Source organism: Diaporthe batatas, assembly GCF_019321695.1.
Source record: "Diaporthe batatas strain CRI 302-4 chromosome Unknown Contig00008, whole genome shotgun sequence".
Lineage (NCBI taxonomy): Eukaryota > Fungi > Ascomycota > Sordariomycetes > Diaporthales > Diaporthaceae > Diaporthe > Diaporthe batatas.
This window is the reverse complement of record NW_025408555.1, coordinates 2,274,920-2,302,499: the sequence shown is the minus strand read 5'-3', so window position 1 is coordinate 2,302,499 and position 27,580 is coordinate 2,274,920. Positions and strand designations below refer to the sequence as shown.

The 27,580-nt window shown below is 50.9% G+C and overlaps 8 protein-coding genes across 8 annotated transcripts; 4 read left to right on the top strand and 4 right to left on the bottom strand.

The window, feature by feature from the left end:
* Positions 1-876: 876 nt before the first annotated feature.
* KVR01_007533 (uncharacterized protein) lies at positions 877-2,442 on the top strand (the record flags this gene model as incomplete). The annotated part of the gene is made up of 2 exons (XM_044788965.1): positions 877-1,888; positions 1,944-2,442. The coding sequence occupies exons 1-2, from the start codon at positions 921-923 to the stop codon at positions 2,440-2,442; spliced, it is 1,467 nt and encodes a 488-aa protein (XP_044643786.1). The 5' UTR covers positions 877-920.
* A 403-nt stretch (positions 2,443-2,845) lies between these two features.
* On the bottom strand, positions 2,846-4,277 carry KVR01_007662 (uncharacterized protein; the record flags this gene model as incomplete). The annotated part of the gene is made up of 5 exons (XM_044791880.1): positions 2,846-3,264; positions 3,327-3,575; positions 3,612-3,911; positions 3,984-4,106; positions 4,226-4,277. The coding sequence occupies 5 exons, from the start codon at positions 4,275-4,277 to the stop codon at positions 2,846-2,848; spliced, it is 1,143 nt and encodes a 380-aa protein (XP_044643915.1).
* An 898-nt stretch (positions 4,278-5,175) lies between these two features.
* Positions 5,176-7,047, top strand: KVR01_007617 (uncharacterized protein; the record flags this gene model as incomplete). The annotated part of the gene is made up of 2 exons (XM_044787790.1): positions 5,176-5,520; positions 5,580-7,047. The coding sequence occupies exons 1-2, from the start codon at positions 5,243-5,245 to the stop codon at positions 7,045-7,047; spliced, it is 1,746 nt and encodes a 581-aa protein (XP_044643870.1). The 5' UTR covers positions 5,176-5,242.
* A 366-nt stretch (positions 7,048-7,413) lies between these two features.
* KVR01_007642 (uncharacterized protein) lies at positions 7,414-8,951 on the bottom strand. Its single transcript, XM_044781469.1, has 3 exons — positions 8,323-8,951; positions 8,038-8,230; positions 7,414-7,973 (listed from the first exon to the last, which is right to left on the bottom strand). The coding sequence occupies exons 1-3, from the start codon at positions 8,578-8,580 to the stop codon at positions 7,564-7,566; spliced, it is 861 nt and encodes a 286-aa protein (XP_044643895.1). The 5' UTR covers positions 8,581-8,951; the 3' UTR covers positions 7,414-7,563.
* A 2,940-nt stretch (positions 8,952-11,891) lies between these two features.
* KVR01_007121 (uncharacterized protein) lies at positions 11,892-13,211 on the bottom strand (the record flags this gene model as incomplete). The annotated part of the gene is made up of 3 exons (XM_044783294.1): positions 11,892-12,247; positions 12,349-13,102; positions 13,167-13,211. 3 exons carry the CDS (start codon positions 13,209-13,211, stop codon positions 11,892-11,894), a joined length of 1,155 nt encoding a protein of 384 aa, XP_044643374.1.
* Positions 13,212-14,911: 1,700 nt separating this feature from the next.
* KVR01_007162 (uncharacterized protein) lies at positions 14,912-15,988 on the bottom strand (the record flags this gene model as incomplete). Its single annotated transcript, XM_044794191.1, has 3 exons — positions 14,912-15,567; positions 15,637-15,793; positions 15,863-15,988. The coding sequence occupies 3 exons, from the start codon at positions 15,986-15,988 to the stop codon at positions 14,912-14,914; spliced, it is 939 nt and encodes a 312-aa protein (XP_044643415.1).
* A 408-nt stretch (positions 15,989-16,396) lies between these two features.
* Positions 16,397-24,449, top strand: KVR01_007622 (uncharacterized protein; the record flags this gene model as incomplete). Its single annotated transcript, XM_044792494.1, has 11 exons — positions 16,397-16,792; positions 16,829-17,226; positions 17,281-17,500; positions 17,582-17,705; positions 17,777-17,881; positions 17,915-20,475; positions 20,560-22,110; positions 22,189-22,473; positions 22,566-22,656; positions 22,729-23,465; positions 23,526-24,449. 11 exons carry the CDS (start codon positions 16,397-16,399, stop codon positions 24,447-24,449), a joined length of 7,392 nt encoding a protein of 2,463 aa, XP_044643875.1.
* Positions 24,450-26,900: 2,451 nt separating this feature from the next.
* KVR01_007591 (uncharacterized protein) lies at positions 26,901-27,497 on the top strand (the record flags this gene model as incomplete). The annotated part of the gene is made up of 2 exons (XM_044790349.1): positions 26,901-27,287; positions 27,492-27,497. 2 exons carry the CDS (start codon positions 26,901-26,903, stop codon positions 27,495-27,497), a joined length of 393 nt encoding a protein of 130 aa, XP_044643844.1.
* Between the last annotated feature and the right edge of the window lie 83 nt (positions 27,498-27,580).

The following is a 27,580-nucleotide window of genomic DNA, read 5'->3' as shown; positions in this document are numbered from 1 at the left end:
TTTAATCTTTTAATAAAGTTTTAAATATTTTAAAACTTTATTATAATTAATTATATATAAGTATTATTATTTATATAAAGAGTTTTATTTATTTTAAAAATTTTTATAATAATAATAATAATTTACTTTTATTTTATTATTTTATAATTATTAAATAATTATTAATTTATTAATTAGTTTTATATATATATATATAAAAATAAACGTTATTTATAAAATAGTTATATTAATTTTAATATATATATTATTTTAAAATATAATAAACTTATATTTAATAAAACGATTTATTTAATATATTTATTTATATAAATAAATATAATTTATTTATAATTATTAATTTATTAAATTAATTTAATTTAATATTAATATTTAAAATTATTTAAATTAAATTTTTAAAATATTTAATATAAATATTTTAATATAAATATATATAAAATTAAATAAAATATTAAATTTAAAATTAAAATATTTAATAAAAAATTAAATTTAAAATTAAATAAAATAAAAAATAAAAAATTAAATTTAAAATTAAATAAATAATTAAATAAAATTTTAAATAAAGAATTTAATTAAAAAATTAAATTAAAAATTAAATAAGAAATTAAATACGAATTTAAATAAAGAATTTAAATAAGAAATTAAACTATTAGTACTTAAGTAGCTATAAACCTACCCTCTTCGACTTAGACGAATAGCTCCTAAGGCCCCGGCAGGGGCTCCCCACCTGGTATTTTATCAGCCTAGTGTCATGATTACTATCCACGTCTCTAATTGGTCACAGACTACCTAGCTAGCAGCCCAACGGTCTATACTACATTGGACATTGGCTGCTGCCACTTTCCTGCTGGTTTTTCCCAGCAAATCCTAGAAGCAGCAGAGACCTCTAAGCAAGAAAGGTTGTCCGCTACACCAGTGATAGAATGGGCTCGGAGATAGAGATGGCATCAGCCTTTGAAGATCTCCTCCGCCAGAGCGGCGTGGACGTCCTCCGCCCCTGTGACCCGGGGTACACTCTTCGCCAAAAAAGCTATTTCTCCACCACGGCTGCCGAGCTCCATCCGTCTTACATTCTCCGGCCGCATTCCGCTTCCGAGGTCTCCAAATTGATTCATATCCTCGTCTCAGGCCGCCATGTCTTCGCCCTCCGCAGTGGAGGACATGGCACCAGCCTTGGCGCCAATAACATTGAAGGGGGAGTCACTCTCGACATGGGGCTGTTGGACTGGACGAGAGTTGTGGAAAGTAGCCAGAGCACTGACGGAGAAGAAATTGCTGCGTTGGTCGACATCGGGCCCGGTGCCCGCTGGCGGGACGTGTATTCCGCACTGGATAAGCACGGGCTGATGGTTGCCGGGGGGCGGGAGGGCTCGGTTGGTGTCGGGGGATTATTGCTCGGGGGAGGCATTTCGTTCCTTTCGGGCACTCGCGGATTTGCATGCGACAACGTGTCCGCCTTCGAGGTAGTGCTCGCCGACGGTCGCATCGTCCAAGCATCAAAGAACACCAATGCCGATCTGTTCTGGGCCTTGAAAGGTGGCGGAAACAACTTCGGCGTCGTGACCAATATTCGCATGCAAGCAGTGAAGAGCCGACCCGTCTGGGGCGGCCTCACCATGATGTCGCCAGAGACTATTCCCCAGGCTGCTGAGGCGCTAGTCGATTTCACGAGCCGTGTGCACGAGGACCCGGACAGCAGCTTGATGTGCATGGTTGAGTACCGACCAGAGTCGAGACAGGTCGCCCTCCGAGCATACTTGGTTCAAACCGCTGGAGTGGAGAACGCGCCTGCATACTCCAAATGGCTACAACTACCATCGACCCACCAGTTCTTTGCGAGATACTCCTTTGCTCAAGCTTCGGGGAACAGATCTATGCCGGATGGGTACCAGTAAGTCTGGACCTCTTTACCATCATTGGCCAGTGGATTAATTCTCAAGAAATAGCAATGTCTGGTTTACCGCTACGTTCAAAAACGACGCTCGTATCGTCTCGAAAGCGGCCTCTCTGCACCAGGACCTGGTGAATACGCTCAAGACATCTATCGTGCCGGATGGTGACTTCGTCTCACTCTGTCTATTGCAGCCACTTCCAAAGACAGTTACCAGGCACGGTGATCACCCAATGGGGCTCTCAAATCAAAATGAGGACGGTCTCCTCGTAATGACGACGGTTATGGTACGTACCGCTCAGCAAAAAGCAGCAGCACACCCAAAATGCAAGGACTTCTTCATCAACTTGAGGGAATTTGCTCGATCTACCGATGACGACCTGAACCTAAGCTGGGAGTACCTCAACTATGCCGACGAGACTCAGGATCCTCTTGGAACCTATGGTGCTGAGAATGTGAAGAAGTTGAGGGAAATTGCCCAAAGGTATGACCCAGGGGAGGTCTTTCAAAAGCTATGCCGGGGCGGATTTAAACTCGGCCCGAGTTCGACGTGAAGGGGAAGCTGGGGCTCAAAATAGTCCCAGTGCATGATACCGACTTTCGGCTAATTGTATCAATATTCGATTTCGATGGCCAGATAATCTGAAATGTTTGGTCACAGTCTGACCCGTCAATTCCTAACAACTACCCGTAGTCCTTTGCTTCCCTTGGCTGGTGCGGGAATTATGTAGTCCGAGTTGGGATCAATATCCCTAGCGCGTTGCGTGTCGTACAGTTCCAAAGACCGCCGGAGTCCTTCCTCTCCGCTAAACAAGTCGTATTTGCGGAACAATGTGGCCAAGACAAGCGCCATTTCCCTGCGCGCGAGATTCATGCTGCAACGCACGGCACATGAAATCGTCAGCAAAAGAATAGGGAAAACAAAAAGCAGAGTCGCTTTATTTTGGAGGTTGTCACTTACCCTACACAATTTCTTGAACCCCGAGCGAATCCGTGAAAGCCTTTGTCGAGCCTGGGCTCATCTATCCACCTCCTTGGTCGGAATTCGTATGGATCCGGGAACAGGTCCTCTTTCAAATGTGTCGTGTACGGGGACATGCTCATGACTGTTCCAGGAGGAATTATATAATCCCAGCCGCTCTTGGTTTTATACGTGACGGGCACGTCAGGTGAAATACGCGCCTGGCGAGCCATGACACCTGGGTGCAGCCGCACTGTCTCTTGGATCACAGCGCTGAGAAATGGGAGCGTCTCAACCTGCGAAAATGATGGAACCTTATTTGCATCAGGGATAGCTTCAGACAATTCTTTTTGAAGCTCCTGGAGCACTTCGGGGTGGGCGAGAAGTTCGTAAGTCGCTGCGTTGAGTGTATATGCTGGAATAAAGAATTAACGAATTGATGGCACGTTCTGTTAAAATATCGAAAAGAACTCCTACCTGTTGTGCCCTCCCCTGCGAAAACAATGAGTTGGGCTTCGGCCAGTAGACGTTTACCGGCCAGGTCTTCGTCAGGCAGCCCGCAATTAAGGATACCTTCAAATATGGTTCCTTTGGCCTTGGACATATTAGGAGAATCTCTTATCTCAAATACCATATCCATCCACTGTTGTTGCTTTTTGGCCAGTTCCGCGAGTGAGGGGAATATCTTCGGAGCCACCCAAAGTGGCAGGCTGTACACGAAATCGGCTAGCCAGAAAAAGTGCCCAAATAGATGTGACATACGGAAAAAGACATCGCTTGACTCGTAGTAAGAACGTCCAAAATCAACCTCGTTCAATAGGCCAACCGACTGTCCGAAAGCGTATGTTGTTATGAAATCGTTGGTAAGGGCTCGAAACATGTTGTGCAACTCGACCGGTTTGTCAGGTCTCTGCTCACTCAAGCGCCTGCAAAACTGCGCAAGGTACTTTTGCAAGACGGGCTCCATACTACGGATGCTTTTGTTCGAGAAGAAGGCACTGACGGCGTTGCGGCGACGGCGGTGAATATCGTGATCCACGGTGGTCACCATGGAGTCAGGCGCTGGTCATCAGAGGTAAGACATTTAAAGGCCAATTTCAGACCTTTACATTGGCTTGAATGTGTTTCACTCACTTCCTGTTCGTTTTCCGGTAGATATCGGTTTGTTTGTCCTCCTTCCTCCCAGGGGGTTCAGAACCTCCAGGAAGTCAGGGTCATTACAGTGCACCTCATTTGGGTTGATCCTCACAATGGGCCCTATAACAAGGAAAAGTTTTTGTCGTTAGTTATTATTCCATTTGTCAAAATTTTAGTCTTTTATGTACTACCACGCAAGCCCTAGAGCTCCGACTTCATGGACTACAGAGTTCACATACCATATTGCTCATGCATTTCTTTAATCGCCCGGAAATATTGACCGCCGAGCATTACGTCGTAGTAAAATTCGGGAAACGTGGATATTGCTACGTAAACGGGTCATCATCGTGCTCCCTCACGGACTTCTTTGACTTCTTTTTAGAAACAGAAGCCACTGAGAACTCCAAGCTCACCACATAATCGCGGTCCCGGAACGCCGGACAATGCATCAAACCATACTACCCGCGGAAAACACCGCAACTGTCAATATCTTTACATCCATCGCTATGAGACAACTTAGGGGCAGATGTATCATTACGTCGATATATGATGATAGAGACGACATAGCCCAGTATCGCAGAAGCAACAACCAGGACTGGCCTTTCGGCTAAGCTCTTGACAAGAGGGAACAAGAGTTCGCGCAAGGGCATGCGTTGCACAAACGACATGTCTACATCCACGGCGATGTGTGCCTAATAGATAGAAACTCGAGATTGCTCGATTGACTGCCGTAAATGCTTGGACTAGGGACTCAGACTCGGACTGCAGGGAGGAAGGGCGTGTAAGGTATCCAGGTAATTGAATGACACTTAGCAAAGTGTCTAACTCCCTACTGCGAAAAAGGCAAATTGTTGAATGCGAATATTGAAGAGCCCTGTGGATATATTTGCTGACAGTAATCATGACGCTAGCGGGGCTTACGAACTTGCATCAGCAGTTGGATGGATGCTGACCTCAGTCATTTTCATGGCGCTAGGACATCCGCAATGATTTGGAAGTGGGGCAAGGAATCCTCCAAAATTACAGTTACGGGGTTTTCGACGGATTCTGGTGGAGGGCTAATTTGATCCTGATTGACAGTAAACAATAGGACACAAGATGAATATAGGTATTCCGAGCATGCACGATGGGGTGTCCTGACAACGGGACTGCGTCGACTCTGTCCACACAAACCTCAGGATCGACAGACACAAATCTGTCAACTCTTCCAATTAGTGTCTTTTCAGTCGAATCATTGCGGAAGTTCACTTTTGGCCATGGTTCTCAAACGAAGCGCTGCCATCTTGATGGCACTTTTTGGTGACACAGCAATTGCGACGGCGACCCACGAGGCTCGTTCAAACACGGCGTCACAATGTCGACACCTGCCAGGCGACGATCAGTGGCCAAGTGAGACTACATGGGCACAGCTCAACACCACGGTTGGAGGCCGGCTACTCCCCGGCACGCCCCTAGGACGGCCTTGCTTTCAGGCGAGCCTGAATTCCGACGTTTGTGCCACCATCAAGAGTGAATGGACTGATGTAGACCCCTAGTAAGTCTTGATGCCATCTTCTTTTCGCAAAAAAAGGCTCAAACTAAATGTTAAATCAGCATCGTGGACCCCGTAAATATCATGGCTCCGTATTGGCTGAACAACTCATGCAACCCATTCTTCGGCCCAAATGGCACATGCACGCTCGGCAATCTGGCATACTATGCTATCCAAGTTGAAAATGCACAGGATGCTGCTGCGGGAGTCAGGTTCGCCCAGGACAACAATATTCGACTTACCATTAAAAATACGGGCCACGATTACCTCGGAAGATCTGGCGGTAGAGGGTCTTTGGCGCTGTGGACTCATAACCTCAAAGATATCTCCTTCCTCGACTACACGAGCTCCAGCTACACAGGCCCGGCAGCGAGACTCGGAGCAGGAGTTGAATATTCTGATGTTCAACGTGTTGCTAGCGAGAACGGGCTCCAAGTCTTGGGCGGCTCGTGCCCCACTGTGGGAATCGTCGGGGGCTTCACCCAAGGTGGTGGTCACGGCCCTCTTGCTGCCAAATATGGACTTGGCGCTGACCAAGTCCTAGAGTGGGAAGTAGTCATGGCGGATGGTCAGCATACGATTGCTTCTCCTGATCAAAATTCTGACTTGTTTTGGGCTATGCGGGGTGGCGGACCTGGCAACTATGCAGTGGTGCTGTCCGTGACTGTGAAAGCATACTCAGATGGACCTGTCGCCGGGGCAGGCTTCGTGCTTGTTAACGAGAACGACGACATCTATTGGGAAGCTATATCGGCATTTATCCGCCACCTTCTTGTTCTCGACACCATCGAAGGCTACATGTCAGGCTTCACCATCACAGCTGCTGCCTTCTACCTCGCCTTCACATTGCGGCCTGACGCAAAGTCAGCCGACGACGCCACGGCGCCGCTTATGCCCTTGAAGGCGGAGCTGAACGCTCTTAACGTCACACTCATCAACGACTCGGCTGCTCTCTCCGATAATTATGCTGATTGGTTTGACACATGGGCTGCGCCCCTCCAATATAGCACCCACAATGGCGTCGGTGGTCGCCTGATTTCCAGAGCTGCGGTACAGGACAATGCCACAGCTGTCGTTGCCGTGTTTCGAGACATGATCGAAAATAGCCCTGGACTCAGTGGGATTGGAATAAATGGTCTCGCAGTGAATGTGACTCAGGCGCGAGTTGGACCCGCGGCGGCTCCTGGTGCAAATGCTGTGCTTCCGGCGTGGCGGGATGCCCTTTTTCAGCTTAACTTTGGTTATACACATGCTGCTGACGCCGATTGGGATGTCCTTAGCACTGGCCAGGCCTGGCTGAATGAGAAGCAGGACCAGCTGCGCGCCTTGACGCCTGGTGGAGGTACCTACATGAACGAGGCCACGTTCGACAATGCCAACTGGAAGGAGGACTACTTTGGAAGTAATTATGCGCGCTTGCAGGCCATCAAAAACAAGTATGATCCACAAGGCCTGTTATGGGCCGAGGCTGCTGTTGGGAGCGATATCACTTGGGTCGTTGCAGCTGACGGGAGACTTTGCAAGCCTTAAGGCCATACATTTCTGATTCCTGTGAGGCAGGTGGAAACAGCAGTCTGTCATACATTGAGGCTGATAATACAGCAACTCGGTGATAAATATTTATACACTCATTCATGTTGCTGGGTCCAGACATAGTCCAAACAGTGGCAGATTTTACAAATCCCCACCCGTGATATAGCAGGAAGTTGTGCAGGTTTGGCTCAGGTATTTGAGGTGTGGCTGGCTCACAGGATGTCGACAAGATGTATGTTTTTCTTCCCCTTAACCTCGCTTACGTACAATCGAAGTGGATTGACATTTGATTAAACCGTTATCTTCTCTTAACTGCCTACATCAAGTCAGCTCGGCAGACAAGATTGCAGGGAAGCGGCGAAGTTGACACTACCTCATATCATGAGAAGCTATCTGATTCTCTAGGTCTATGTACATCGCATGATTGACAACACTCGGAGCTCTCCCCTGCACTCCGGCCTATCCCACCGTAACAGAGTCCTTCAAGATTCACGCCCGCGGTCTTCAATTACCTCAGGCGCCAGCCTTTACCTTCTCTAGGCCCCTACCCACGTTACAAGACCAATCCATGAACCATCTAGGGTATAACCAAGTTCCCCAACGCACCGCAGAAGCAAATGTCCCAGCCCAGACAGGATTCTGGGTCCCCGTGAGAATGCCCTTGACCAGCTGTGGAGCGAGCTCATCGACGGACATGCATGAGTTCTTGTGCTCGGCTCGCTGCTTATTCGCCATCTCCTCAATGCCGTCGCGTCGGTAGTACGAAGTCTCAGGCAGGTGGAGCTGGCCGCCAGGCTTATCGAAAATGGTTGTGCTGGCGGACCCGACCATCACGGTGACGACACGCACACCCAACGGTTCCATCTCGATCCGCAATGTATCCGACATTTGGGCAATTGCTGCCTTAGAGCTCGAATAGATACCTGGTCATTGGGTCAGGTCATACTTTCTTCCGAGAGTTTGGGAGCTGGGTTGGAAGGAAATTACCGGCCCAGCACATCGGGATCTTGGAGCCGATAGAGCTCAGGTTGGCAATAATGCCTTTGGACTTGATTACGAGGGGTGCGAAAGTCTGAGTAACGGCGAGAGGGCCCCAGACGTTTACGTCGTAGACCTGCTTTGCCCATTCCATATCCACGTCTAGGAGCGGACGGACGCCCTCGACCCCGGCGCAGTTGATCTGGAGATCATTAGAAGCGAACTGAGAATTATAATGGTGGGAGAGAGTCTCGTTTGAGGTGCGAGGTATAGATGTGGAACAAAACTACTCACAAGGACATCAAGCTTCCCGTCAGTGCGCTCTGCAATGAACTCCTTGCACTGCGAGATAGTCTGAGACACAGTCACATCAAGCTCAACGAGATCCACGTTGCTAAGTTCCGCAAGGTCCTTGGCTTTGGAGCGACTGCGCACCCCCGCGAAGACGTGAAAATCATGTTCGAGGAAGGTCTTCGTCAGCGCCCAGCCAATACTGCCGGTGCTGCAGCCTGTGATCAGGACAGTCTTCTTCTGAATGGCTGGGGGCGCCATGGTTTCTGTTGATGGATTTTGCAGATGAGTGCAAGCAATGAGGAGAGGAGTCTGATGTGGTTAGGGCGGAGAGCCGACAAGCAAGCTGTGCACCAGTACAAAATAAGGTAGAAACCAACCTCGGCGGCTAGCGTTGAACCTGCTCTTGAGGACCCGAGTGGAGGTTGGTTGGTTTCCTAACCCAAGCTCATGTAAGCATTGCACAAGAGGGTGATGAGCAGCCTATAAGCGGGCGGGAAAGTAATCCGCGCCTGAACGCTGCGATTATCACGCACGCTACTGAAACAACACCGCCACCCCTGAAATAAATAGATGAAAAGAAAGGTTATAAGAAAATTTGTTGATCATTAATAGATTTGATCCAGTTCGTGAAGCAGCGCTCAATACTTTGCAAAGGTATGTTGACTATGTCAAGCTCATTTCAATGTAAATTGACGACTCATCGCTGGCGCGCGAGAGACTCGGTTTCGGACTGCACAGATGTGCTATCAGTCTTACTGTTCTGCAATTCATACAATAAATCGAGTCGGGATATTAAATTGAGCATTCAAATTTTCTGTGTCTTACATTTCAAATCTCCGCCAAATTCTAATAGCATTTGCACGCCTAGCTCAAAGCCCCCGTCTATGGCACTGTGCAGCGGAGTCTGTCCCTCATTATTATACACATTCAGGTCTGCCCCTGCGATAGTTCCATGCTGGAGCAGCTGTCTGAGAAGCGTCTCGCGGCGCTTCAAGACGGCCCAATGAAGCGCCGTGCGGCCTTGGTTGTCCATCTGGTCTACGACGGCCCCCGCGTCGAGCAACGACAGTGCCGCATCGTCGAAGCCGCCTTTGACAGCGTGCATGAGTGCCGTCATACCGTCGCTGTCCGGACCATTAATTTGGCAGTCCGGGGACTGCCGCCTCAAGAGAACGCGTATGATGCGGTCGTGACCCTTGGCGGCCGCCAGGTGGAGCGGGCCAAGCCATCCACGACTCGGATCCGAGACTCCGCTGCCACGCTCGTTTGTTCTCGCAGGGACTTGGTGTGGTGATAGCCGGGGCCGTGTTTGCGTCGAGGATGTATCTGCCCCGGTCTTGGGGCTGCTCGCAGGCGTCGTAGAAAGTGTCGGGTGCCGTTCGTTTGTTCTCGCAGGGACTGGGTGTGGTGATAGCCGGGGCCGTGTTTGTGTCGAGGATGTATCTACCCCGTTCTTGGGGCTGCTCGCAGGCGTCGTAGAAAGTGTCGGGTGCTGAAAGTCTAGCCTTTCCAAGCCGCTTGGGCTGGGCCATTGCTGCACCAGATCAATCCCTGCAAGAACATCTAGTTGTGGGCTCGTGACAACGAATGCGTTGTTCTCAGCACGCTCTTCGCTTCCGAGCGATACTTTTTCTAACCCGGAACGGCCTTGAGACTCGGATGCTAAAGGTGACAGTGGGCAGAAGCCTTCCGAGGACGACAGAACCAAGGCTGTTTGGTCCGCCAGCAGGCCCTCCCACAATGTGCAGGGGGGAGGCGTCATGCTGCCCTGACCAGAATGACCGCTGAAGGATGGCGAGAAAGCAGCGGGTGCCATCAGCATATCATGAGGGCTGGACGGAGACGGCGCTGCTTGCTGCTGATCCTGCCCGGCCCCTGTGTGGACACCGCTTGTCTGCGAGTCACGGTAGATCCTCCTTTGTCCCACCTTCAGCCGTTGAGCTGACTTTTGCTGGGATTGCTTCCCTGGATCGTGGAATTTGGTTAGCTGAGTCTAAAAGGTGGTTCTCGTCACGGGGCAGAATCATATGTAAATGACCGATTCTAAGTTTCTCTGAAGCAACGTACAACGGAACCGGCGCTGTGCCAATCGGTTCTGCTCTCGACGTCGGGTGACGGGATCGGCCGTCTGATTATCTTGATGCCCATCTGCTGCCGAGTTAACCGTGGGCTGGTCAGACGTCTCGGACAAACTCTCCATCGTCAACAGAGAATAAGATCTTGCTGTGTCAGTTACTGCTGGCGCGAAGAATTCCGGGACGTATACAGAGAAACACAATGATGGACCAAGTGCTTGTAGCACCGGATCTTGAGGAGGGGGGGCGTGCATCATGCCATCAGTGGACCCTGCAGCCCTGCGGCGCTGCCCGGGTCGTCCCAACTCAGTCTTACTGAAAGTAGGTGTCAAGCCGTGAGCCGTAGCACCCTGTGGTTCTGTAGCGCCAACAGCCGCGTAGTACCAACAGCCGCGGACCGGACTGCTTCGTGTTTTTGTGCCCGTTGGTGGCGACTCCGTTCCAGGCTGTGACGGAGCCGGCCTGCCGGCTTGCCGGCTTGCCGACACGGTTAGATCCGGGCACTTCACTAGATTTGATCAGTAGCTGCATGCCTACGGACTACTGCAGGTGAGACCCTCTATTTATTTCGATGTGCAGCCAGTCGATCCTTTCAGACTTGGGCCTCTGTCTGTGGTGTCTTGGCGTCGTGGACCGGGCTACCTAGGTACTGTGGTATTGCATGACGGCAGGGGTAAAATGGGAACACCGGCCAAGTTTTTGCACACCGGTCCCAACTACGACACAGGAGTACATTCACGGCCAAGGCGGGGGAACATGTGCTAAACCAAGGAGTAACACAAAAGTTGAGGGGTGTGCTGCTCACCTTTTGGTACGATGTCAGGTTGCATGGTAGCAGCACTTGAGGCTCTGAAGAAACGTCACCCCCCGTGAAAGCAACTGTTGGTTCATAGTGCACTACATGTAATCGAGCCAGCGTCCACGCACCCAGCTTTGACCTCTACGCACCTAGCATTTTTGTGCCCCCACCCAGTACCAATTTTTACGTATAGGGCCCATATAAAACTATGTACCTGACCAGGATTCTCCAAATTTTCAATACTTCAGGTACAAGCCCCTTCTGGCGCCCCTTCGCCTTCGCCTTCTGGCACCCCTTCTTGGCCTTCTGGCCTGCATGCATCCAGGTAGCAACTGAGCATTGAGATGCTAACTGAACGCTGAAAGGCCAGAAGACTAGAAGGTGATGGTGAAGTCCATGCTCCTTCTGGCCTTCTGGTGCTACTTCTGGCCTTCTGGTGCTACTTCTGGCCTTATGGCCTTCTTGCCTTCTGGCCCTCTGGCGGTCAGTTGGTATCTGAACGCCTAGTTGGTACGTGAACGCACCCACAGGCTAGCTCAATTGAAAGTCCAGTCTAACCGTGACTTTGCTGAATTGTATCGTGTATATTGGCAGGTGTTTGACCTGAGTAGGGTCCCACCTTCAATGTGGGACTTCAAAAATATGTACGACACAGCCATGAGAGTAGTCAGTTCTAAAGTAACCTCTGATCACCCTTATACCACACTGACTTCCGTTGTGTACCTATGTACAGGTGGTCTCAGTGCCTTCATTGATTCCCCGTCCTCCCCACCAGGCCGCCAGCCTTCGTCCTTTGAGAAATCCACTGTCATGGTTCCTGAAACAGGCTCTGGAAGATGCCAAGTCTCGTGATCATATGCAGTCCCCTCGAGAAGGTGTGCTGTGGAGAGAAACTTCATGTGCAGCCGACGTAAGGCATTCTTTGAGTGACCCTTCTGGGCAGAAGTAGGAGGTGATTGGCGATGGTGGTCCCTCTCCGCTGCCGCGCTCCTTTTATTGCGTTGCTGCACAAAAAGGGAGCGGAATGAGATGGCGCAGGCAACAAGGAAAGCTAATAACGACAATCTCATCAGCTTTCTAGCTACAGACTTGATGGGGGGGGGGGGGTGGGCACAAGGAATCGGACTGAAGCTGAATGCGTGAGACACTTACATGTGGTGTACTCAACGGCGAACCAAAATGGCCAGTTGATGTTTGTTTGTTGCAATCCATAGGTGGGGGTCTCATGAATAACCTTGGAGAAGTATCCTCTGACGATGGTGACTGCAATGGTGAGACCGACCAGGCAGAAGACGGCCGAGAAGACAATCTTTTGCCGGAGTGACAGTGTGGTTCCCGCCAAAATCCAAATCGGAAAGACAATGAGCAGCAAATCTGAGACAATGTCCATGACGCTAGCCGTGATCTCTTTGATGAAGACCTGGTTCAACGTTGACGCCTGTGTGCATGTGGCGAAGATGGTGTCTATGTCCTCAAACATGCAGCTGTATTGATTCAAGGCGATGCTCACGATGCCACATGCTGAGATGATAATAGTGCATGCCCACCAAGCGTACAGATACCTGGGTATTCTGTACCCTAATCGGTAGAATAAAATCAAGAAGGACGCTTTGATCAGCCATAGCCCAAGAGTGATGAGGATTGAGTTCACTCCGGCCAGGCGAAGTGGAGTGATCATATCGGTCACAAAAGTTGGGCCGGGCACATACTTCCCTGTCATAGCATGGGCCATGTTGTACATTCTGTGCAAGTATAGCTGTGTCAGAACCGCACACGGGATGTACAGGGCGAGCGAGGCAGCCACAAGCCAGTCTTCAAGTAGCAGTCGCCCAAAACAGACATAGCGAACATATGCACGAATGGTGAAGGCAACAGTTAAGATACCAACTGAAACCCAAATGAAAACCTGACAAAACAGTGCCGTCAGTAATAGGTCATCCTTCTTAGACCAGATGCTCACGCAAACTCACAAGAAATGCATGGGCAGACAAAAGGTCTTCACTTGGATCGGCCATTGTAGTGGCAGCGTCGTTCAGCAATCAATAAAGGATGGTCTTGTGTTTGTGCACCAGACTAGGGACCATGAGATTGATTGGAAGTAGTGCAGGATTAATGGAGCTGGGAAATCGCTTGGATAATGTAAAAAAGAAGAACGAATGTTATATCACCTGGGCATGCAATCAGACAGGCTTTCAAGTAGTGGATGTCGAGCCTCCGAGCTTTCAAAGCAGATTGTCGGTCCGGTGGCTGCAGAAGGTAGTAATGGCACACGGCGCAGCCAGCACTTGCAGCCTCTCCCCACCTAAAAACCACTCAGCATTTGCCACACTGGGGTCCTATTGGCTTTGAGGTCTCTTTGGGATCAGGTAGGAATATCTAAGATTAGAAAACCTGTAAGGTTGCATGTAAGCAAGCCTGTCCAAGTTGTTTGGCGGCTAAACTTCACAACGCATTGGACAAACCAACAATGCAGGAGTGTCACGTTGCAGCATTCTGCATCCAAACGGCACAACCTAGCTACAACATTTGCTGCGACCTCTTTGAGAGGCACAGTGCTCCACGGTGGACTCAGGTGTGTTCATGATGCCGGAAAACAACATCACGGCCCTTACGCGGGAGTGCGTCACGGAGCATGAGTGCAATTGCAATGATAGTGCTTCTGCTTGGATCGTGTCAGGCTCGGATGGGAGAATGAGACGTAATACACAGAGCGAACATAAGAAGTGTTTGCTTCTGACGGGGCAGTGAAGGTGGGTGGGCAAGATGTGGTCATTGATGTCCGATCTGCTGAAGGGATCTGGAAAGTACCACTGGCTCAAATGTAATCTCTGCCTCCCTGCATCCTGCTTACTGTTTCGCGTGGCAGGATCGGTCTCGCAAGGCGTGGTGTCTTGGTAATGTTGAGTGGAAAAAGGAAATATCAACCGACGGTCACCCTGCCATGCCCCATTGGTCGTATTCTGGGATCATGGGGCACGTGCCCCACTGCGGTCATCCTTGTCTCTAGCCTGACGTCGGAGATCGACCCGAATCAAGGGCATTGTGGGGGGCAAAGGAGGGCGGCTGGCCTCCCCGGGGCCGTTCAGCTGGGGCTGTACTGCTGTGGGGCCAAAAACTGGGCAATCTGGCGTGCAATGTAACTCGCAAGGCTACCAACTGCCCACAGTTTGAGGGCCGATTGGAGGAGAGTAAGCTGACAGCATGAAATGTCAACATGTATCATCGTTTAGGGTAAGCCAATATGCAATGGTCTGGAAAAATATGACATGTCAGCGCGGCGCTGATAACGTTAACCGTGCGAATTAAAACGCATGCCTCTAATACCAGCTAGCGCCTTTTTACCGTCATACATGCACACTGATGGATACGCTGACGGATAAGCGTTATGCATGCTGACGGGGCTTTTACATGACCACAGACTCTCGATAAGGCATTGTCCTCCATGCAAGGAAGGCATTCTCGGTCCAGCTGTCATAGAATATGGAAGCTCAGTCGATCGATGTCCTGATTAAGCGTCAATGACCAGATTGCTGAAGAGTCAAGCTGCCCGACAACCTCGGTACCTCTGTGCCAGATTGAGATCTGAATGACACATTCCGCAATGATCTGGGATGTGATCTGGAAACCTGGAAATTATATCTAACGATGTCGCATAGGATTAGACTGTAACAGTCCACGCTCTCAAGATGGCAGTTGTCTATGAAATGTTCACTATCTAGTTCGCCGGCTCGTCCGCGGATAGCGCTTCCTGAAAGAAGCCGTGCATGGCATCCAGTAATTCCTCTGAACCTTCACCAGTCAAGATGGACAGATGTCTTTTCCCTGACGCAATATGCAGTCGCTTTTTGGACGGTTTCACCTTCGTAAAAGCCAAGCACTGTTCTTCCGGGTTGGATATGTCGTCCATCTCTGGCACCACCATCATGACGGACATGCTGGGGTCAATCATCTCGAGAAGCTCCATCGGACGCGCCATGGCCAGTTTATAGAATGCCTGCATTGTGATGCGATCCCGGAAGCCCGGATGGCCCAGCTCAGCCGCCGCACGCATGAGGTTGTAAGCTTCTAGACCCCCAGGTCCCCCCGCGCCGCCAAAACCAGCGATGTTTTCACCTCTGCTATTAAAAGGGGGGAGAGATAAGGGATCATTACCACGCAGTTGGGAGACGCGATCTTTGACAACCTGATCAAATGTCGCACGCCGCCGATCCGGGCGGATGAAGCTGAAGAGAGGGCATACCATGAGAAGAGCGCGGGCTCGGCGGTCGACAGCCGCCGCGCAACCGCTCACGGTAGCACCGAAAGACATCCCAAACAGGAGCAGCCGATAGGGATCGACGGTTGGGAGTGTCGAAATAAAGGTTAGAATATCTATCAACCATTGAATTCCGGTTGCTCGTTAGTCCCATGAGTGACGGATGTGGGCCTCGGGTAACGCACCCGAAACATCCTCGGCCATTTGCAAGACATCGGGCATATTCCGCGGTGTCCCATCACTAGCTCCAATACTCCGAGCGTCGTAGAGAAGTACATTGTAGCCGTGGCGTTGAAACCACCTCGCTATGTCAGGTAACGACATTTCTTTGACACAGTTGAACTAGACATCCAGCCAGATTTGGTGAGTGGGGTTGTGAGATATCAGTGGACAAGATGGAGATGCTCTTACTCCGTGTGACATGACAATGGCCGGAGCTGGGCCGGGAACGGGGAAGAGCCATCCCCGGATGACAGTGCCGTCGATGGTCTTGCATTCTACCTCGTCGTAGTCCCGATCTGTGTGCAGAGACTCCATGATAGTTAGAAAAGGGGGACGATAGACAAGGCACGCTCTACAGTCAAGGCGGGGTGAGTCTCTGATTGACCCGGGCGATTAGGCTACTTCTGTCTTAATTGCGGTGCAAATCAAGCATGCGCCGCGTCATAGGTCTTCTTATGCAACTTATGCTGTTGATGGGTTGCTGACATGCTGTCAGCAGGAATACTCGCTCGGCAGCCCGATGATTATCAAGGTTACTATTATCTCAGGGCAATCCCCTGTGCCTGATTGCACAGAATGTACACGCGGCAAAATTACCCACCCCACAATCATATATACATGTATGAAGTTGTTGGGTGCGCCATTCTTGGAACAACATCATCCAGAATTATACGCCCCTATTTCATTGTTTTTCACTTGCAACAGAAGACTCCCTTGACCTCCATGGCAGACGGCCAGAAGCCCCTTGCAGTGGTCGGCCTGGCATGCCGTCTGCCCGGCGGCAATTCCTCGCCTGCGAAACTGTGGGACTTTCTGGAAGAGGGCAAGGTTGCTTCCAATGAGGTACCGCCCTCACGTTTCAACTTCGCAGGCCACTGGGATGGCTCTCACAAACCAGGCACAATGCGGCCCAAGGGCGGCATGTTTCTCTCGGAGCAAGATGTAGACCTGGCGGCCTTTGATGCCTCCTTCTTTGAGGTCGCGGGCACCGAAGCTATTGCGACAGATCCCAACCAGCGTCAGATGCTTGAGATTGTGTATGAAGGATTGGAAAGCGCGGGTCTACCCATGGAGAAAGTCAATGGCACTTCTACTGCGTGTTTTGTTTCTTCCTTCGCCGTCGACTACCTAGATATTCAACAGCGGAACCCCGAGGAGCGCCCAAATATGACGGATCTTGGTGTGGGACGGGCGATTTTGGCCAATCGTATAAGTTGGTTTTTCAATCTCAAGGGTCCCAGCGTTACAATAGATACAGCCTGCTCGGGAAGCCTGGTTGCCCTCGATATGGCGTGCCGGACCCTACGATCAGGAGAAGTCGACACCGCCATCGTTGCTACAAGTAACTTGTATCTCAGTCCCGAGCACGTTATCGACAGCGGATTTGTTGGAGAGGCACATTCCCCTACAGGCCTATGCCACACCTTCGACGCAGCTGCCGATGGTTACGTTAAAGCCGAGGCGGTGAGCTGCTTGATTGTAAAAAGATTGGAGACAGCACTACGAGACCGTGATCCAATCAGGGCAGTCATACGAGGCGTAGCCGTCAACAGGTCAGTGCTGATATTTTCCCTTCCCCTCTTTTCTATGCTAATCCTTCTACATAGCAATGGCCGAACGAATGGGATCGGGAGTCCGAGCTCAGACGCTCAGGCTGCAGCGATTCGCAAAGCATACGCAAACGCCGGGATTTCAGATCTCAACGACACGCAGTATTTAGAATGTCACGGGACGGGGACACAGCGAGGCGATGCCGAGGAAGTCGCCGGCATTGGAGACACTTTTGCCCCTACGAGGGACACCGTCAAGCCCCTCCTCATCGGATCGGTCAGTCATCCCCTGGCACGTTCACTTGCTATAAATGTTCTATTGCGGAGTCTCCTGGGGGCTGACAACATTTATTCCTAGATTAAAGCAAATGTAGGCCACGCCGAGCCAGCGGCTGGATTGTCGGGTCTGATCAAGACCATCCTGTCTCTCGAGCATGGAATGATTCCGGGGTCGCCATTATTTGTCAACCCCAACCCCAGGAGTAAGTTCACAACACGAGTTCTTCTATTCATATTAGCGGTGTTTCTGACCATGCTGTGTTTAAACCGCTAGTCGACTTCTCTGGGTCAAAAGTGAGACCCTTTCGCCACATGCTGCCGTGGCCTGACACCAACGGCAAGCCAAAACGCGCCAGCGTGAATTCCTTTGGCTACGGCGGTGCAAATGCACACTGCATTCTGGAAGAGGCAGATGCTACGAAACAAGGGGAGCCGCCTCATGTTGCATCGATCCGTCCCGTAGACGAAGTCACCCAATGGGTTCCTGCCGAGGCAAACTGTCATGCCAGAAGTGCTAGCACTTCTGTCAAGAGACCATATACACTTGTCGTCTCGGCAAACGACGCGGTCTCTCTCAAAGACAATATCGCTGCCCTGTGCACCCACTTGGCCAACCCTCGCGTCAGGCTATCCCTCCGCGATTTGGCGTACACCCTGGCGCAACGCCGGTCTCACCTCTGGCACCGTGCCTTCGTCAGCGTGAGAAGCAACGACGGAGATGGCAGCGGGAGCAGCGAGGAGTTCGAATGTCGAGTCGCGGACTTCTCTACAGCCAAAAAACCTCCCCGACCTCCCCGTGTAGGCTTCGTCTTTACCGGGCAAGGCGCCCAGTGGCCACAGATGGGACGCGACCTGTTGCGTGTATTCCCGGCAACTACGAGGGCCGTTCTTCAAGAGCTCGACGACGTCCTACAAGGAATGACAGCATGCAAGCCCCCGCGCTGGTCGCTTCTAGAGAAATTGACGGAGCCTTTTGACGCTGACAGTATCCGCCAGCCTGAGTTCTCACAGCCTCTTGTGACGGCGCTACAGCTGTGTCTCCTGGCGGTTCTCGAGAAATGGGGTATTGCACCCTGCAGTGTTGTAGGACACTCGTCTGGAGAGATTGCTGCGGCTCACGCTGCGGGACTTCTGAGTCGTGCAGATGCAATCAAGGCTGCTTTCTTTCGTGGGCGGGCGATTGTCGCGGCCTCTGAGAAAGGAGATATGCCGAAACTCGGCATGTTGGCTGTTGGCCTGGGCCGGAATGCCGTCACCCCGTTTTTAGAAGCCCAAGGTGGTCACACTTCCATCGCCTGCTTCAATAGTCCAGACAGTGTGACAATCTCGGGGCCAGTGGACGATTTAGAAGTCTTGGAAAAAGACATCAAAGGTGCCGGTCATTTCGCCAGGATATTAAAGGTGGATATGGCATATCATTCACCGTATATGGACCTCATTAGTTCACAGTACGAGGATCTCTTAACTCGGGATGGCTTCCACGCGCGGAATCGCAACAACAGTCGCTGCCCTGATGTTTCAATGTTTTCTTCGGTCACGGCTTCAATGATTGGCTCAAAGACGCCGCCAGACATCCAATATTGGAAACTCAATCTATTGTCGCCTGTCCGATTCGATGAGGCCGTTCAAGAAATGCTCTCGCAGCCTGACAACAAGTCGCCCGATATTCTCGTCGAGATCGGTCCGTCTGGCGCCCTGGCTGGCCCGATATCTCAGATTTGCAAATTACTTTCCAGCGATGTCTCCTATCACCCCGCATGGTCGCGCGGTGCCGAGCCCATCAAGACCCTTTTTGACGTAGCTGGGTGGCTCTTCATCACTGGTGTGCCTGTTGACCTCAGCGCGGTCAACGCGAGTGATTCCGAAGTCGAGGAAGACACGCGAGCACCGCGGTGTATTGTCGACTTGCCGGGCTACCGCTGGAACCACTCTGCAAAGTACTGGTACGAGAGCGCAGCAAGCAAGGACTGGCGGTTTCGACGGTTCGTGACGCACGATCTACTCGGTAGCAAGATTCTGGGCACGCCGTGGACGAGCCCTTGCTGGCATAAGCGTCTTGAATTAAATGATGTCCCATGGTTGCGTCATCACAAGATGGACGGCGACGTGCTGATGCCAGCAACGGCTTTCTGTGCTATGGCTCTCGAGGCTATGTACCAAAAGCATTCTACGCTCGAGTTGGATGAGTCTTTGACTCAGAAGCAGCAACTTAATCTAGGTGTCAATGACTTTGGCTATGGCCTCCGGAATGTACGATTCACCCGAGCCTTGGTGCTTGAAGAGTCTGGACCCACCGACATATATGTCACGCTTACGAGACTTCCGCGTAGTAGCGAGGACTCTGGCTGGCATGAGTTCCGAATCTCAACGTCGAGAGGCAACGTCAACGTGGACCATTGCAACGGGTTGATTCGTGTTCAAGATACGATCGAAGAGCGACTGGCAGAGGACGACGAGAGGCGGCAACCCCTGCGATTCCCTCAGACCTTCTCGAAATGGTACAAGACACAACGGGAGGTAGGTATGGACTTTGGCACATCTTTTCAGAAGGTCAAGCAGCTTGAAGCCGTATCCGGGGAACGCTCTTGTCGAGCCCTTGTCGATCTGACTCCATCGCCCTCAAAATGGAATCCCCAATCAAAATACACCCTCCACCCGGCAACTTGGGATGCCTGCCTACATACCTTGATGGCACCGAATGCATGCAACGAGCGCAGTTTGGTCAGGGAGAGCCAGGTGCCAGGAATAGCCGACGAGTGCTTTATCAATCCTATTCCTCGCGGGCTGTCCCAAGGCCTTGTTCTTTCGCGATCTGACTACTCAGGACGGGGTCGGCTAGATCAGGCCAAGGGCCTGCTTGGAAACGTTTCTGTGTATGACGCCGAAAGCGGTAAAGCGCTGATGGGCCTCAAGAATCTCCACTACGCAACTTTGGACGCACCTCCCAAGCCTGATCTGCACGTGTTCGACGCAGTAAAATGGCGGCCAGACATCACACTCTTGGCACAAGGCAAGAGCGGGGGTGTTTGGCCAGTTGCTCCATTTAAGAGGACCGAGACAGATCTCAAGCCGGGCGGGCTCCAAGCTGTTATCGACTTGATCGCGCACAAGAAGCCACAACTAAAGGTGCTCGAGCTCATCGTCGACGACACCAGCGATGATAATGTATCGAGTGTCTGGCTTGTGGAGAGTGTGACGGCAGCGCGGGATGGGTGTATCCAATACAACCTTGCCTGCTCGAACGCGGACAAACTAGTCACATTGAAGAGGAAGCACCAAGACGCGGGGCGGAGTGCGAATTACTACCTGGCAAACCTCAACGACCAACAGCTGGGTCTTGCTACTACCACTCCACCAGGATATGATCTGATCATATTGCGAGTTCCCAAAGACCACGAAGGCTTTAAGTTACAGATCGTGTTGGAAAGGCTGGAGCTATTGTCGTCTGAAGACGGACTCGCTCTTGTCGTTCCAGCCGGAACGGCCGTCGAGATTGGTACTTGGCCGTCCACGTCTTCTGTCACTTCAAGTTCTTCCGAGTTAGCAAAAGATCCCAATGTGTCTTCAAATAAAAGCTCGGAACTCAACTCAGAAACCACCAAGACATCACTATCTCACAGCAGACAGCCTGCGAACCCCAACATCATTCCGCCAGGTAACAGGAGTGACGTGTCGAAGCCATGCATCGTCCCCAGCGACATCAAAAATTTCCACCACCTGTTGACAATCGAGGATGAATTGGGCATCCACTACCTTATTAAGATGCATGGACGTCGGAATGGCGGGACTGCTTCAATGAAGAGCACAGCGCACATGAGTGACAAGTCCCAGCACTTGAATGTTATCATTCCTCAACTTCCTTCGCCCTCCCAGTGCCCAGAAGCCCAGGAACAGTTACTGAGCCAAGTTTCCAGCACTTTCGAAGACATCGCGCAGTCTCTCGGGGCTTCCCAGAAGAAGTTGACATGCACCTTGATTCCGGTTTCGGATGCCAATGCCACCACCTCACGTCCGGCGCCGAACACGATTGTCATGGTCCTTGACGAGCTTTTCACTTCCGTTCTAGCTGCGCCGTCTCCAACCCAGTGGTCTGCGTTGCAGGCTCTTCTTGCAAGCGGCTGCAGCGTCCTTTGGCTTACGGCCGGTGCCGCTAGTGAACATCCGGAGCGCGCCATGGCGCACGGCCTGCTACGGGTCGTACGACGCGAGTTCTCTATCCAAGACCAGGCGAGTCGTGTCATCCTTGATGTCGACCCGAAGCATATCTCGTCATGCAATGAGCCATCCCTGGCGCTCGCTCGTGCCATATCAAAGGTGCTGTGGCTCATGCAAGGGGGGCGCCACCTCGTCGAGCCGGAGTACCGTCTTGAAAAGAATGGGATTTTGTCAATTCCGCGTCTGGTCCCTGATACGCCAGTCAAAGAATTCCGCAGCATGGGTGGCTCACCGACAGCGGCTATGGCCGGGCTTTGGGGTACGAAGGGGACGGTGCGTCTGCGCGGCGACAGGGTTGGAACACTGAACCTCACTTGGTGCGAGTGTGAGGAAGAGCCGCTTCTAGAGAATTATGTCGAGGTGCAAGTCGAGGCCGTAGGTGTCAATTTTAAAGTAAGCTTGACGACTCTTTTTCACTGGGAAAGAAATGGGGTTCCCGCACAAGAATGCTGACTATAGGCTTCGCTAAAGGATGTGGCGTGCTTGATGGGAATAATACCCGAAGACGAGCATATGATCGGGTGCGAATGTGCAGGTGTGGTTCGGCGGCTCGGTCCTGGCGTATCGAAATTTCGCACGGGTGACCGCGTTGTCGTTCAAGGCCAGGGCAACTACGCCAACCGTGTTCAGTCAATTGCCCACTGTGTGCAAGTCATACCGTCATGGATGAGCTTTGAAGATGCCGCCACAATCCCCCTCGTGTATACAACAGCCCTCAAGTCTCTGTTTCACCTGGGCAATCTCCAGGAGCACCAGGTAAGTCATTGGAGGCATTAACGAACTCAACTTTCCGGATTCATCTTCCCCAAAGTCTTTGATTAGCAACGAATCACTGATCCTGTATGCAGACAGTATTGATCCATTCTGCTGCCGGCGGCGTGGGACTCGCTGCCATCCAACTTGCACAGTACAAGAAGGCCGATATCTTCGTAACTGTCGGTACAGATGAAAAGCGCCATTTGCTGCACACCCGATTTGGGATTCCCTTCAACCATATGTTCTCGTCTCGAGACTCTTCTTTCGCACGGGGTATCATGGCAATGACTCAAGGCCGAGGTATAGATGTTGTCCTGAATTCCCTGACGGGCGACCTGCTGGATGCTTCCTGGCGAATTGTGGCCGATGGTGGCACTATGATCGAAATCGGTAAAAGAGACATCTATGAGCGAAACGCGCTGTCTATGGAGCCATTCAGTCGAAACTGCTCTTTCCGGGCGCTGGATCTCTCCTTCGGCAAAACCTTGAAGATGGCTGAAATGACTGGTGAGCTCTTGAAGGAGGTCTTTGAGCTCATTGAAGCAGGCCATGTTGGTCCAATCCGGCCTGTCACAACGTACGGCTTTGAGGACGTTCCGGCGGCGTTGTCCTTCATGCGCAGTGGCCAACACGTTGGCAAAATTGTGGTTGCCAAGGGAGCAGAGGATGTGCAAGTGCCCATCAAGACTCTACCGAGGAACCTGAATCTTCGACAAGATGTCTCATATCTTATTGTTGGAGGCCTCAAGGGGCTCTGCGGTAGTCTTGCCGTCCATATGGCCAGACATGGAGCGCGCCACATTATCGTATGCAGTAGGAGCGGTATTGATGACGAGATGTCACAGAGAATTGTTCGTGACTGTCGATCATATATGTGCGAAGTCAGCGGACAAAAGGGTGACGTTTGCGAGGTGGCTTTCGTCCGTCGCGTGTTCGAGTCTGCGCACCCGAGGCCGATTATGGGAATTATTCAGGGCGCCATGGTTCTGAAGGTAGGCAGAAACGATTCCCATTCTCCCCCCAAAGTCGAGCCATCTTGACAAAGCAAACAGGACAAGCCCTTCGAGGACATAAAGATTGAAGACTATCAGCTTGCCATTGCCGCCAAAGTTACAGGCACGTGGAACCTACATCAAGCCTCTCTCGAAGATTCAAGCTTGTCGTCACAGCCTTTAGAATTCTTCACCCTTCTTTCGAGCATCTCGGGTGTTGTGGGAAACAAGGGTCAAGCTACATACGCTGCAGCAAACGCCTTTTTGGACGCATTCTCTGCCTATCGTCGGTCTCTCGGCCTTCCTGCGCATAGTCTTGACCTTGGCGCAATTGACGACGTCGGGTACATTGCCGAGCAGGAAGCCATTGCGCTTGCCAACGGGACCGGCCCCAATGGCAGTTCTGCGCCCTTACTTGCTGACCGCTTCCGTCGGGACAACCAGTGGACGCCGTTAAATGAGCAGACGCTGCGTTCAACCTTAACCATATCGATTCTGCAACAACAAGCTCGACCACTCAGTGACAGCCCACAGCTCGTGACCGGCATCGCGCATCCTCTCACTGGCGACGAACTGCTAGAAGACGCTCGATTCAGCTATTTGTACGGCGGGGCGGGCACCAGAATGGACGGCAATGCCCAGAATTTTGGAAAGGGAGGCACTCTGGATGCTCCAAGTGCCGCCGTGCAAGCTTTCTCACTTCTCAAGGCTTCAGGAATTTTGGCGGCGGGCACGAAGGCCTTGGAGAAGGCAGCTTTAACAGCGCTTGCTGCACAAACGGTAAAGGTACTGCGTGTAGAAACCGAGGTCGAAGTCGGCAAGCCACTGGCTTCATATGGACTAGACTCGCTCTCGGCGGTAGAACTCAGGGGTTTCATTCGAAGCCGTCTCGGCGCTGAGCTGAGCACGCTGGACATCACCAGAGCAGGTTCTTTGGTCGAGCTGGCCGAGAAAGTGGTTTCGAAATTGAATGGAACGAAATAATTGTAGAGGTTGAATTCAGGAATAATTGGATGACTGTCCTAGTAATACTTTTGGTCGCTGTGAGCCATTTGATAGGCTTGTTAGGTAGCTCCAAACCGGGTGGTGTATAATATCCTATCTACGAAATAAGAAAGCTAGGTCCACCTAGAACCTCTTGACTGCCATAATCCATTAGTGCAATGTATATCAAATTGTGTCTATATGTTCATTGATGCAGTGTTCTTTTCACCATTCATAATCGTTGTGTCCAGATAGGCCCTAGTACTAAGTGTCTCTAGTGATGACATATAAGTTGGTCAGCTTCTTGGATATTTGTAGCAGCCGAATTGTCATTACAGAAAGAAAGTGATTATTTCTTATCAGATATCTGCATTCAATATACCGCATCTTGGACAAAGATGTTGGACTCTCCTCTTAACTCATGAGTTGATTTTAAGCATGTGCATAGATTGAAGAATGCATAGTTAAAAAAAGCACTGCCCCCTACCCTCTAAAAGGCAAAATAATCATCTCAATTATTTTCATCATCCATGCATCTAGCTATTTATAACACGTTTTGGATCCTGCACAGAAGCTGTGGAAATACTATTTCAGCTTCGTGCTATGCGCCATGCAGATTCAGGTACACGTTCTTACGCAGACCTCCAGGTATTTCATTTTACCTAACAAGCTCATGTCATGGCCACAAGTGAAACAATTGAGAATAAAAATATAAACTGAATGGCAAGCATCCAATTTTCTCACAAGATTGCACAAAGAAGCCCCTAGTGATGACACTATTTAGAACTCCCTTCGCCGCTAGTACTGGCATGTGAGTTTAAAAGCCAAGTAGGATCCTCCCTAGCCGCTCCCAGGCCAATAAGTGTTTGGGCCCATCCGTAGCTATAGCAATATACATTTATGTGAATAACAACTTTGCATCCTAGCATACCAGACGGGTGGGTGTGAGAGAATATCCCGAGCCAATCTGTGCTGGTATGTCTTGTGAGGAAAAAGAAAAGGGTAAGAACTAGGAACTAAAAGCTACCTTCTATAGAATTGGAACACCTAGTCATCTTGAAACACATTTCTCTCACTCGTAAACGGCCTTAACTCTCTCGGCGTCCATTCATTTTACTTGCATTTAAACGCTATTAACTTAGAAGCTTAGGAAATATCTTCAAGTGCTGCAGTCGTCGCCGTCGTTGGCATATTACTTCTTTTTAGCCCTCACCAAGCAGCGGCCATAAAACTTTGGAATCTCCCTGGCGTCATCCCAGCAACTGTACCGGTATCATGTCGAGCAGTGCTCGTGCAGAACATCACCTACGCCAACAACCTGGTGACGGCTTCAGAGGGATCTAATGGCATGTCACCGCATGAAGGCGCCATGTATGTCCTCGGATGTATACGGAATAGAAGGGAAACCACCTAATGACATGTCACTGATGGGAGATGGAGGAACCCAATACTAGTATTGCACAACAGATTGCTACAAGTCGCTCCAGTAATTTCAAACAAATGTTCGGGCAAATGTGGCGATACCATCAAGTACAACATATATCAACACAGCACCCTGGAGCAGTCCGGAATGTCGCTTGCAGACGGACTCGTGTGGGCATACAATGTCAGCTGATTCAAGACGCGTAAGTACAAGAAGGGCAGAAACCATAACAATGTCCTGGATATTGACAGGGTGTACAGATCCGGGTTTTGTCTTACCAGCGTGTACGGTGGCACCCAGACGGCATGCTCAGACTGTGCCTTGAGGTATGGCGCGGCCATGCTGAGATCGGATTATGGTAGGGTTAGAGTCAGCCCGGGGGCTTTCTCGTCTCTGATCTCGTCCTACGGCGCCGATCCGGCCAAGTATACCTACAGCTATACATCCACGACGCCGCCAACGACAGCGACAACAACGGCGGCGGCGGCGGTTTCGCCCAGCTGCAGGAGCAAGACATACACTACCACCAGTTCAGACATATGCGAGTCTATCTCGGAAGCCAACGGTGTTGCGACGGACATGATGATCTATCGCAATAACCTGGACTATAACTATACAGCCATCTCCGCCGGAATGTCACTATGCCTTCAAGAGACCTGCACACTGAAGAGACCAGATCACAACTACACCTGCAGCGAGATCACAAGCGGGCAGTCCTTCTTGACCCTCCAGCTGGTCTCTTAGAACCCGAAAGCTATCTCGATCTCCAGCAAGGGCACTTTCGAAGCAGATGCGTTGATACTAAACTCTTGTCAACAGGTCTATCCATTCTAGCTGCCACAATCTAGATAGTATAATTGGGCGAAGCATCTATGTTCCCTCTCCAGGCGGTGGGACCTTTAACGTGAACAACATAATTCCCCCACCCGCTCCGCCCAACCCCATCATCATCCCTGTTCTCGTCCATCATCCCAACAACAGCGGTTGACAACCCTCCCAACATCACCACAAGCTAGTACACCCTTACCATGAACCCCACCCCGACCATCACTAGCAACGCGACCTGGAACGAGTCGCTCTCATGCCTAAAAGCCGAGCGCACACAGTACTTCTGGTTCACGGACGAGGACTGGCAGCAGAGTATCGGCGAGGACGGGTGCCCGGACGGGTGCCTGAAGCTGATGGAGACGTACTGCTTCCCAACGCCGGACGCGCCCGTGCCGACGTCGCCCAGCCGTATTCCGGCGGTTCGCACCTTATATCACCCGGCGGACCCCACGACGATCAACCCTGCCGGCGCCAAGCCCACACCATACCAGTCCGGCATGGTCACCGGCTGCCAGAGGTTTTACAAGGTCTCGACTGGTGATACGTGTCAGAAGATCGCCAATACAGCGTCTACTACTCTGGAACAGGTACGTTGAACTCTGTAACACGTGCCGAGAATTATGTCTACACGTGAGAATAGATATAACAGGTGGTTATAGTTCTATGCATGGCACTCGGATGTCGGGGAAGACTGTCACTCCTTGTTACTCGATTAATATGTCTGTATATCGTCTTAGTCCACGGACTGGTCTGGATGGGTTTGTACAACACACTCATCTGTGTCTTACTAGCTCTAAACTTTAAATTCTCCACGAGCAGTTCATTTTCTCTTAGCAATTTTGGGGTGAAGATGTAATCGCATGTGTAAGTGACAGCTGTG

Excerpts from the sequence above, each read along its gene's own strand:
- KVR01_007642 (XM_044781469.1), bottom strand. The coding sequence starts at position 8,580 with ATGGCGCCCCCAGCCATTCAGAAGAAGACTGTCCTGATCACAGGCTGC. Across the intron at positions 8,231-8,322 it reads ACGGGAAGCTTGATGTCCTT|ATCAACTGCGCCGGGGTCGA; the intron begins GTGAGTAGTTTT and ends AATGATCTCCAG. Across the intron at positions 7,974-8,037 it reads GATCCCGATGTGCTGGGCCG|GTATCTATTCGAGCTCTAAG; the intron begins GTAATTTCCTTC and ends CCCAATGACCAG.